The sequence below is a fragment of the Electrona antarctica genome, assembly GCF_951216825.1.
Source record: "Electrona antarctica genome assembly, contig: scaffold_112, whole genome shotgun sequence".
NCBI classification, from domain to species: domain Eukaryota; kingdom Metazoa; phylum Chordata; class Actinopteri; order Myctophiformes; family Myctophidae; genus Electrona; species Electrona antarctica.
The window spans coordinates 33,044-45,428 of NW_027637690.1; the positions used below are offsets into that span (position 1 = coordinate 33,044).

The following is a 12,385-nucleotide window of genomic DNA, read 5'->3' on the forward strand; positions in this document are numbered from 1 at the left end:
TTATTATTGTGAAATATATCCCCCAAATGTAAATTATTAACGTTTTATTATATTTTAATAATTCGATTTGCATAACTTTTTTTTTAATTTTTTTTTTTTACATAATTTCCTAGTAGTACAAAGTAGTAGTAAGGTTGAAATCTCTTTTTTGCAAGTAGAAATATATCCGGGTCTTAAATGATATTTCACTTGCATCTACTATAAAAAGAAAACTGGTCAAACATCAGCAAAATATAATATAAGGAGGCAGACGTTGCGGAAATAACCGATCTACAAGCTCGCAAAAGCGAGGTGTTGTAACTTGTATGTGAGCTTGTAGATCGGCCATTTTCACAATATTTATTATGTTCAAAATGTGTGATTTTCTAACTCCTGTGAAAGCCCATGTTGTTTTCACTTCCGTCAGTAGATGGAGCCAGAGGACCGGTTTTTATTATTACACCACCAAGTGACTGCATGGCTGGCTGTGAGCCTTGTGTAATCTGACAACCACTGAGTTTTTGGAAAGAAACTACATCCACAGTGACATCTCACAGTGGATGTGTTCCACTCTTCTTCCCTGGAAACTATCACCTCAATGACATCTCTGTTCCACTTCTGTCCATCCATGCATGTTTAGACAGATGCGTGGTATTACATTTGTATGTAAATTACAACCACATAATTCTACATTAAAACTGTGACTGAGGAAAATATTTAAAAGGAATCCAACAAAATGTTGGAATTCATGATGTGGCGTCATTCAATTATTGACATGGCACAGTGACCATCTAGAAATTTAAAACATGGCACTTAATTTAATTTAAAACAAAAGGTTGCAGATACCCAATACTTAGCTTAACGCATTTCCCAAGGGCTCTCTACACTAAATATCTATGCTGAAAATAGCCGATCTACAACTCACACCAACAGGTCGATCTAGAGCTAGGTAGAGCTTGTAGATCGGCCATTTTCTGCTACTGTAATGTTCGCCCTCCTTGAATTGTCTTCCATTTCTGACGCCACTGGTGACTGATTGTCGTACAAATATAGTCATTTATTTCTGACGCCACCGGTGTGATTGTCGTACAAATATAGTCATTTATTTCTGACGCCACCGGTGTGATTGTCGTACAAATAGTCATTTATTTCTGACGCCACCGGTGTGATTGTCGTACAACCATACAATTAACACAACCTGCATTTGGGTATCATTTATTACTCTGTAACAAAACAAATACATTTATAGGTTTCTTTTTTTACAAATCATTACTTTATATCAACATAAATATCTCTGGTGGGGATGTGATACGAGTGATTTCAGCAGGAACCAACCTGCATCCCCAGGTGTTAAATATCTCTGGTGGGGATGTGATACCAGTGAACACACCCCAGGTGTTAACTATCTCTGGTGGGGATGTGATACCAGTGAACACACCCCAGGTGTTACCTATCTCTGGTGGGGATGTGATACCAGTGAACACACCCCAGGTGTTACCTATCTCTGGTGGGGATGTGATACCAGTGAACACCCCCCAGGTGTTATATATCTCTGGTGGGGATGCGATACGAGCATCCCCAGGTGGTCACAAGGCCACAACATGAGTAACTGACTGGCTCACATTAATGAGCAGATGGTGATCACAATGAACTGTTAACGATTATTATTATTATTATTAATTGTAGTGTGCACGCCAGCCTCTGAACTTCATTTTACAATGACAGAAAAAATATAGTCTTGTTGAAAAGTGGCAAAGAATAAAATTCTGCACACCAAAATATGCATTTGCTTGGCAACGAATTGAACCACCGGCTTGTTGAAAAAACAACGAATTGAACCACCTCCCGGCTCGTTGAAAAAACAACGAATTGAACCACCTCCCGGCTCGTTGAAAAAACAACGAATTGAACCACCGGCTTGTTGAAAAAACAACGAATTGAACCACCTCCCGGCTCGTTGAAAAAACAACGAATTGAACCACCTCCCGGCTCGTTGAAAAAACAACGAATTGAACCACCTCCCGGCTCGTTGAAAAAGGTTGAGGTCGACATACATTCTCCAAGTGCAAGCATCATTTTGGCGTGTGCAGATTTGATTATTTTTCACATGCTGAACTTTAAGCCCAAAACACACGACCAAAGGGTGGAGACGGTTTCAGCGTTGGTCCCAGCGGTGTGTCATGTCCTGGTTCAATTCAGCGGCCCCAAACCACAGCAAAGGGTCTCCATGGAACTCCTTACAACCGTTTGGTTGCGAGGAGTTGCATGGAGACCCTTCGCTGTGGTCAGGGCTTTATAGTAGACCCAGCACCCAGCCTCGTAACTGCAGGTGGTTTCGGGACGTAATCACATTGTCGCTTTAGAGTTGGAAGTGGAGCCATGCTTTCTAATTCACTGACGGGCCTGTTTTAATTACAACCACAAGTTAGAGAGACACGTATAGTTCTCAACACACAAATCATACTTCATAAAACGCTGTACATTTCCAGACCAGACACTGTCCAGACCAGACCAGACACTGTCCAGCAGCAACTCAATCAGCAGCAGGTTTGGAAGAGAGTTCAGTGCCTTCTCTCTGTTGCAACTTGCAAGTGCTAGAGATGTATAGGCCATTGTTTTTCAACGGCGGGTTGCAGAAGCATAAGGGTCTGTAACTCAAGAGAGCGTACAAAATGGAACCAAATGCACCCTTACGGGTCTATTTGGTTCCATTTGTACACTCTCAGAGTGAAATAAAGACTGATGATTTTAGAGTGCAGATTGGGGTCCCAGAGATTAAAAAAAAGCTAAACTTGGGGTCCGTGGTTAAGTGCATATGAAACTGAGGGTCCTTCAAATGAAAAATGGCTTGATGTAAAAGGGCGCCCGCACACACAGTCCAGAACCTGGCTTAACATAAGGGCACCCCACACACAGTCCAGAACCTGGCTTAACGTAAGGGCACCCCACACACAGCCACACACAGTCCTCAAGGCTTGACGTAAGGGCACCCGCACACAGTCCAGAAGGCTAGCCATCAGGGCACCCCGCACACACACACGCACACACACAGTTCAGTTGGCATCCTTCTTGGGCGCGCCCATCCTCGCACGCTTGGCCTCCTCGTCCATCTCGTCCATGATGCGTTCCCGGCCGACTGAATAGAAGGTGTAGCCGTCTGGGGGGAGCGCGTCGTTAAGGCCAATAGCGTATAGGAGCTGTGAAAAGCCACGTGCCATTTATGATGAATTCCTGTACTGTTCTTTGTCTATATAGAAGTGTCTATTTGTACGTCTCTAAATGTTTTGATGAATTGAACATGGTGGACCCTGTTGTAAACAAGTGTAATGCTTAATTGGGTCGTCCACTCACAGTTAACAGCCTTTGTATTGAGTTTGTGCTTGAAATGTACTGTAATTCTGCAAACTGTTAATACAATTTTCAATCAATCAATCAAAAACGTGTGGTAGGACAGCATTTAGAGCCTTCATTGGTATCATTAACGCTGACTCTGTTTGACCAGAATGGAACAGAGCCTTCATTATTATCATTAACACTGACTCTGTTTGACCAGAATGGAACAGAGCCTTCATTAGTATCATTAACACTGACTGTTTGACCAGAATGGAACAGAGCCTTCATTAGTATCATTAACACTGACTCTGTTTGACCAGAATGGAACAGAGCCTTCATTAGTATCATTAACACTGACTCTGTTTGACCAGAATGGAACAGAGCCTTCATTAGTATCATTAACACTGACTCTGTTTGACCAGGATGGAACAGAGCCTCCATTAGCATCATTAACACTGACTCTGTTTGACCAGAATGGAACAGAGCCTTCATTAGTATCATTAACACTGACTCTGTTTGACCAGAATGGAACAGAGCCTTCATTAGTATCATTAACACTGACTCCGTTTGACCAGGATGGAACAGAGCCTTCATTAGTATCATTAACACTGACTCTGTTTGACCAGGATGGAACAGAGCCTTCATTAGTATCATTAACACTGACTCTGTTTGACCAGGATGGAACAGAGCCTTCATTAGTATCATTAACACTGACTCTGTTTGACCAGAATGGAACAGAGCCTTCATTAGTATCATTAACGCTGACTCTGTTTGACCAGAATGGAACAGAGCCTTCATTAGTATCATTAACGCTGACTCTGTTTGACCAGGATGGAACAGAGCCTTCATTAGTATCATTAACGCTGACTCTGTTTGACCAGAATGGAACAGAGCCTTCATTAGTATCATTAACACTGACTCTGTTTGACCAGAATGGAACAGAGCCTTCATTAGTATCATTAACGCTGACTCTGTTTGACCAGAATGGAACAGAGCCTTCATTAGTATCATTAACACTGACTCTGTTTGACCAGAATGGAACAGAGCCTTCATCAGCATCATTAACACTGACTCTGTTTGACCAGAATGGAACAGAGCCTTCATTAGTATCATTAACACTGACTCTGTTTGACCAGAATGGAACAGAGCCTTCATTAGTATCATTAACACTGACTCTGTTTGACCAGAATGGAACAGAGCCTTCATTAGTATCATTAACACTGACTCTGTTTGACCAGGATGGAACAGAGCCTTCATTATTATCATTAACACTGACTCTGTTTGACCAGGATGGAACAGAGCCTCCATTAGCATCATTAAGGCGGGAACCCCTTTTGGTGTTAGCATTACGTTATGCTTTAGCTATTGAAAAATAGCAGATCTACAAGCTCGTAGCGCGCCACTCGGTGGCGCGCTACGAGCTTGTAGGTCTGCTATTTTTAAAAAATCGAAGAATGACTGACATAGAAACACTTTTTCAGAAAACTGTTAGGATGTAGAAGACATTTTTTAGAATCTGATCTCAGGTCAAAATGGGTTAACATAGTATTGTACTGTAGGTAGTTGGGGCAGCGGTGGCCGAACGGTTTGCGGAGCGGTCTTGTTATCGGAAGGTCGCCAGTTCGAATCCCCGGACCGGCACGTTAAAATTACCACCGTTGAAGTGCCCTTGAGCAAGGCATTGAACCCCTACCATGAAATGTTCTATGAGCAGGGCCTGGCTGTAAACAAGCATCTCGAGCTTAGTCCACTCACCCTGGGTAAACAAAGAACTTTGCTTTAGGTACCACTCACTGTACTGTTATTAACATAGTATTGTACTGTAGGCACCACTCACTGTACTATTATTATCATAGTATTGTACTGTAGGTACCACTCACTGTACTATTATTAACATAGTATTGTACTGTAGGTACCACTCACTGTACTATTATTAACATAGTATTGTACTGTAGGTACCACTCACTGTACTATTATTAACATAGTATTGTACTGTAGGTACCACTCACTGTACTATTATTATCATAGTATTGTACTGTAGGTACCACTCACTGTACTATTATTAACATAGTATTGTACTGTAGGTACCACTCACTGTACTATTATTAACATAGTATTGTACTGTAGGTACCACTCACTGTACTATTATTATCATAGTATTGTACTGTAGGTACCACTCACTGTACTATTATTAACATAGTATTGTACTGTAGGTACCACTCACTGTACTATTATTAACATAGTATTGTACTGTAGGTACCACTCACTGTACTATTATTAACATAGTATTGTACTGTAGGTACCACTCACTGTACTATTATTAACATAGTATTGTACTGTAGGTACCACTCACTGTACTATTATTAACATAGTATTGTACTGTAGGTACCACTCACTGTACTATTATTATCATAGTATTGTACTGTAGGTACCACTCACTGTACTATTATTAACATAGTATTGTACTGTAGGTACCACTCACTGTACTATTATTAACATAGTATTGTACTGTAGGTACCACTCACTGTACTATTATTAACATAGTATTGTACTGTAGGTACCACTCACTGTACTATTATTAACATAGTATTGTACTGTAGGTACCACTCACTGTACTATTATTAACATAGTATTGTACTGTAGGTACCACTCACTGTACTAGTATTAACATAGTATTGTACTGTAGGTAACACTCACTGTACTATTATTAACATAGTATTGTACTGTAGGTACCACTCACTGTACTATTATTAACATAGTATTGTACTGTAGGTAACACTCACTGTACTATTATTATCATAGTATTGTACTGTAGGTACCACTCACTGTACTATTATTAACATAGTATTGTACTGTAGGTACCACTCACTGTACTATTATTAACATAGTATTGTACTGTAGGTACCACTGTACTATTATTAACATAGTATTGTACTGTAGGTACCACTCACTGTACTATTATTAACATAGTATTGTACTGTAGGTACCACTCACTGTACTATTATTATCATAGTATTGTACTGTAGGTACCACTCACTGTACTATTATTAACATAGTGTTGTACTGTAGGTACCACTCACTGTACTATTATTAACATAGTATTGTACTGTAGGTACCACTGTACTATTATTAACATAGTATTGTACTGTAGGTACCACTGTACTATTATTAACATAGTATTGTACTGTAGGTACCACTGTACTATTATTAACATAGTATTGTACTGTAGGTACCACTCACTGTACTATTATTAACATAGTATTGTACTGTAGGTACCACTCACTGTACTATTATTAACATAGTATTGTACTGTAGGTACCACTCACTGTACTATTATTAACATAGTATTGTACTGTAGGTACCACTCACTGTACTATTATTATCATAGTATTGTACTGTAGGTACCACTCACTGTACTATTATTAACATAGTATTGTACTGTAGGTACCACTCACTGTACTATTATTAACATAGTATTGTACTGTAGGTACCACTGTACTATTATTAACATAGTATTGTACTGTAGGTACCACTCACTGTACTATTATTAACATAGTATTGTACTGTAGGTACCACTCACTGTACTATTATTATCATAGTATTGTACTGTAGGTACCACTCACTGTACTATTATTAACATAGTATTGTACTGTAGGTACCACTCACTGTACTATTATTAACATAGTGTTGTACTGTAGGTACCACTCACTGTACTATTATTAACATAGTATTGTACTGTAGGTACCACTGTACTATTATTAACATAGTATTGTACTGTAGGTACCACTGTACTATTATTAACATAGTATTGTACTGTAGGTACCACTGTACTATTATTAACATAGTATTGTACTGTAGGTACCACTCACTGTACTATTATTAACATAGTATTGTACTGTAGGTACCACTCACTGTACTATTATTAACATAGTATTGTACTGTAGGTACCACTCACTGTACTATTATTAACATAGTATTGTACTGTAGGTACCACTCACTGTACTATTATTATCATAGTATTGTACTGTAGGTACCACTCACTGTACTATTATTAACATAGTATTGTACTGTAGGTACCACTCACTGTACTATTATTAACATAGTATTGTACTGTAGGTACCACTGTACTATTATTAACATAGTATTGTACTGTAGGTACCACTCACTGTACTATTATTAACATAGTATTGTACTGTAGGTACCACTCACTGTACTATTATTATCATAGTATTGTACTGTAGGTACCACTCACTGTACTATTATTAACATAGTGTTGTACTGTAGGTACCACTCACTGTACTATTATTAACATAGTATTGTACTGTAGGTACCACTGTACTATTATTAACATAGTATTGTACTGTAGGTACCACTGTACTATTATTAACATAGTATTGTACTGTAGGTACCACTGTACTATTATTAACATAGTATTGTACTGTAGGTACCACTCACTGTACTATTATTAACATAGTATTGTACTGTAGGTACCACTCACTGTACTATTATTAACATAGTATTGTACTGTAGGTACCACTCACTGTACTATTATTAACATAGTATTGTACTGTAGGTACCACTCACTGTACTATTATTAACATAGTATTGTACTGTAGGTACCACTCACTGTACTATTATTAACATAGTATTGTACTGTAGGTACCACTCACTGTACTATTATTAACATAGTATTGTACTGTAGGTACCACTCACTGTACTATTATTAACATAGTATTGTACTGTAGGTACCACTCACTGTACTATTATTAACATAGTATTGTACTGTAGGTACCACTCACTGTACTATTATTAACATAGTATTGTACTGTAGGTACCACTCACTGTACTAGTATTAACATAGTATTGTACTGTAGGTACCACTCACTGTACTATTATTAACATAGTATTGTACTGTAGGTACCACTCACTGTACTATTATTAACATAGTATTGTACTGTAGTACCACTCACTGTACTATTATTAACATAGTATTGTACTGTAGGTACCACTCACTGTACTATTATTAACATAGTATTGTACTGTAGGTACCACTCACTGTACTATTATTAACATAGTATTGTACTGTAGGTACCACTCACTGTACTATTATTAACATAGTATTGTACTGTAGTACCACTCACTGTACTATTATTAACATAGTATTGTACTGTAGGTACCACTCACTGTACTATTATTAACATAGTATTGTACTGTAGTACCACTCACTGTACTATTATTAACATAGTATTGTACTGTAGGTACCACTCACTGTACTATTATTAACATAGTATTGTACTGTAGGTACCACTCACTGTACTATTATTAACATAGTATTGTACTGTAGGTACCACTCACTGTACTGTTATTAACATAGTATTGTACTGTAGGTACCCCTCACTGTACTATTATTAACATAGTATTGTACTGTAGGTACCACTCACTGTACTATTATTAACATAGTATTGTACTGTAGGTACCACTCACTGTACTATTATTAACATAGTATTGTACTGTAGGTACCACTCACTGTACTATTATTAACATAGTATTGTACTGTAGGTACCACTCACTGTACTATTATTAACATAGTATTGTACTGTAGGTAACACTCACTGTACTATTATTAACATAGTATTGTACTGTAGGTACCACTCACTGTACTATTATTAACATAGTATTGTACTGTAGTACCACTCACTGTACTATTATTAACATAGTATTGTACTGTAGTACCCCTCACTGTACTAGTATTAACATAGTATTGTACTGTAGTACCACTCACTGTACTATTATTAACATAGTATTGTACTGTAGGTACCACTCACTGTACTAGTATTAACATAGTATTGTACTGTAGTACCACTCACTGTACTAGTATTAACATAGTATTGTACTGTAGTACCACTCACTGTACTATTATTAACATAGTATTGTACTGTAGGTACCACTCACTGTACTATTATTAACATAGTATTGTACTGTAGTACCACTCACTGTACTATTATTAACATAGTATTGTACTGTAGTACCACTCACTGTACTATTATTAACATAGTATTGTACTGTAGGTACCACTCACTGTACTAGTATTAACATAGTATTGTACTGTAGTACCCCTCACTGTACTATTATTAACATAGTATTGTACTGTAGGTACCACTCACTGTACTATTATTAACATACTATTGTACTGTAGGTACCACTCACTGTACTATTATTAACATAGTATTGTACTGTAGGGACCACTCACTGTACTGTTATTAACATAGTGTTGTACTGTAGGTACCACTCACTGTACTATTATTAACATAGTATTGTACTGTAGGGACCACTCACTGTACTGTTATTAACATAGTGTTGTACTGTAGGTACCACTCACTGTACTATTATTATCATAGTATTGTACTGTAGGTACCACTCACTGTACTATTATTAACATAGTATTGTACTGTAGGTACCACTCACTGTACTATTATTAACATAGTATTGTACTGTAGGTAACACTCACTGTACTATTATTAACATAGTATTGTACTGTAGGTACCACTCACTGTACTATTATTAACATAGTATTGTACTGTAGGTACCACTCACTGTACTATTATTATCATAGTATTGTACTGTAGGTACCACTCACTGTACTATTATTAACATAGTATTGTACTGTAGGTACCACTCACTGTACTATTATTAACATAGTATTGTACTGTAGGTACCACTCACTGTACTATTATTAACATAGTATTGTACTGTAGGTACCACTCACTGTACTATTATTAACATAGTATTGTACTGTAGGTACCACTCACTGTACTAGTATTAACATAGTATTGTACTGTAGGTACCACTCACTGTACTATTATTAACATAGTATTGTACTGTAGGTACCACTCACTGTACTATTATTAACATAGTATTGTACTGTAGGTACCACTCACTGTACTATTATTAACATAGTATTGTACTGTAGGTACCACTCACTGTACTATTATTAACATAGTATTGTACTGTAGGTACCACTCACTGTACTATTAACATAGTATTGTACTGTAGGTACCACTCACTGTACTATTTGCAAACTGTTTAATAAAGTACTCAATCGATCTGCCACTCCATTAGTGGAGTCACTCAGAAAGGTACAATATTTTATAACTTCCTCTAAGATGTGGTGAAAAAGAGGAGTCCATAAAAAGGTACAATAAAAAGGTTCCTCTGAGTCTAGCCGCAATTTGCAACTCTATATTTTTTTTACAATGGGATGAATCTAGAGTTGCAATACCCTCCATTGACTCCCCACTCATCATATTGCGTTTGCGATCTGCTGGTCTTAAACAACGTTAAACTCACCAACATTGCAGCTGTAGTCCCAGCTTGAATTATCCTCTTTCAATCTGCCGAGCTTGTTTTTCATAAAAATCCCCCGTAGACATGTTATGAGCTACTTTCTGTCCAAAATATTCCACAAGTGATATTCCTGCCGTAATATTCAACCTGCCGTAAAACAAGACGTGTGGGAGAGCGCTTGTTTAATAGAATCTTACCTGCGCAGGTAAGACACCCAAAGAAGAGGCCGACGCAGCGCGACGCCTCGTCACGCACGGCCTTCTATTAAACAAGCGCTCTCCCACACGTCTTGTTTTACGGCAGGTTGAATATTACGGCAGGAATATCACTTGTGGAATATTTCGGACAGAAAGTAGCTCATAACATGTCTACGGGGGATTTTTATGAAAAACAAGCTCGGCAGATTGAAAGAGGATAATTCAAGCTGGGACTACAGCTGCAATGTTGGTGAGTTTAACGTCGTTTAAGACCAGCAGATCGCAAACGCAATATGATGAGTGGGGAGTCAATGGAGGGTATTGCAACTCTATATTCATCCCATTGTAAAAAAATATAGAGTTGCAAATTGCGGCTACTCTGAGTCCACAGTAAAGTACACAACGCACCGCGTCGCCTTACACAACCTTTCAAAGGGAGTGTTTAAATATAAACCATGTGACTGACGTTTCAAAATGCACCCTTTAGACACAACTACATTTATAACAAGGTTTAAATGTTTTAAATATTGCAAGCAAGACGCATACAGCCAGATAATCAACCGCAGCGAGCCAGGCCAAGTGTGCACCTTGATGTAAAATTGGATATTTTGTCCAAAAATGTTAATACAATAAAACATTAGAAAAATGGGTCAGTAGGCCTAGTATGTAGGCTATACAGTAAGTACATGATCGCACGGTACATCAACATTATCAGGCTTAATTACATCTTTCTAGTTTATGATTTTAATATTTAATGACTGAATGTACAGCTTTTGTAGCAATACCGTATCAATATTAGCCCTCGTTGTGCAGTGGTGGAACCATTGTTATTATTATAGTGGAAGTTGGAACACAATTCAATTTCAAACATTTTCACCTTGCCTGTGTCGCAAAAAAAACCCGACGCCCGCCCGTGAAAGGAGCAGATCTACAAGCCGACAGCGCGTCGCGGGAGCGACGCGCTGTCGGCTTGTAGATCTGCGCCTTTTACGGCAGACGTCGTAAAAGCTGTAGTTCTCTCTAGTTGTAGTTCTCTCTCTCTCCCCCTTCCAGACAGGTCTCAAGGATACATATGGCCACCACCACGGCTCCGATGGCCAGCCCCGTCAGCACGTTCCTTCCCCGCAGCGCCTGGCTCTTCCTCCCCCACTGCTGAAGCTCCGTGTGCCGGATGAAGCGGACCTGCTCGGCCGACAGACCCTCCTGGTTGGAGGACGACGTGTCCACGATCCTCCGGGCGAAGGGGGCTTCTCCTCCGGCGGGGCCTGGTGGGGCAGCAGGCGGCTGCTGCTTGGTGTCCGCCATGTTTGATGCTCAGTGCAGTCAGACCTTAGACTAAGAGCGTCGCAGTCCCGCCCCCTACCATGGCCCAGGAAATGATTCTCCGTTCATTTTCCTCATAGACATTTCAGTAAGTATTTATTTAAAGACGTTTACGCCGCGGACAAAGACAACTCGAGTCGTGACAAATCATGACAACAAACACAATTTTTTGGGCCGAACAAATAATTAGAAAGAAGAAAAAAACGGCA

The 12,385-nt window shown here is 38.7% G+C and overlaps 1 protein-coding gene across 1 annotated transcript; it reads right to left on the reverse strand.

Annotated features, from left to right (window-relative positions):
• Window positions 1–1,180: 1,180 nt before the first annotated feature.
• coa3a (cytochrome C oxidase assembly factor 3a) lies at window positions 1,181–12,385 on the reverse strand. The gene is made up of 2 exons (XM_079531105.1): window positions 11,924–12,385; window positions 1,181–3,136 (listed from the first exon to the last, which is right to left on the reverse strand). Exons 1-2 carry the CDS (start codon window positions 12,156–12,158, stop codon window positions 3,033–3,035), a joined length of 339 nt encoding a protein of 112 aa, XP_079387231.1. The 5' UTR covers window positions 12,159–12,385; the 3' UTR covers window positions 1,181–3,032.

What these genes read in the sequence shown, in the direction of transcription:
- coa3a (XM_079531105.1), bottom strand. Translation starts at nt 12,158, where the DNA reads ATGGCGGACACCAAGCAGCAGCCGCCTGCTGCCCCACCAGGCCCCGCC. An exon ending in AGCCGTGGTGGTGGCCATAT is followed by an intron (nt 3,137 to 11,923) that starts GTATCCTTGAGA and finishes CGCTCCCCCCAG; the next exon opens with ACGGCTACACCTTCTATTCA.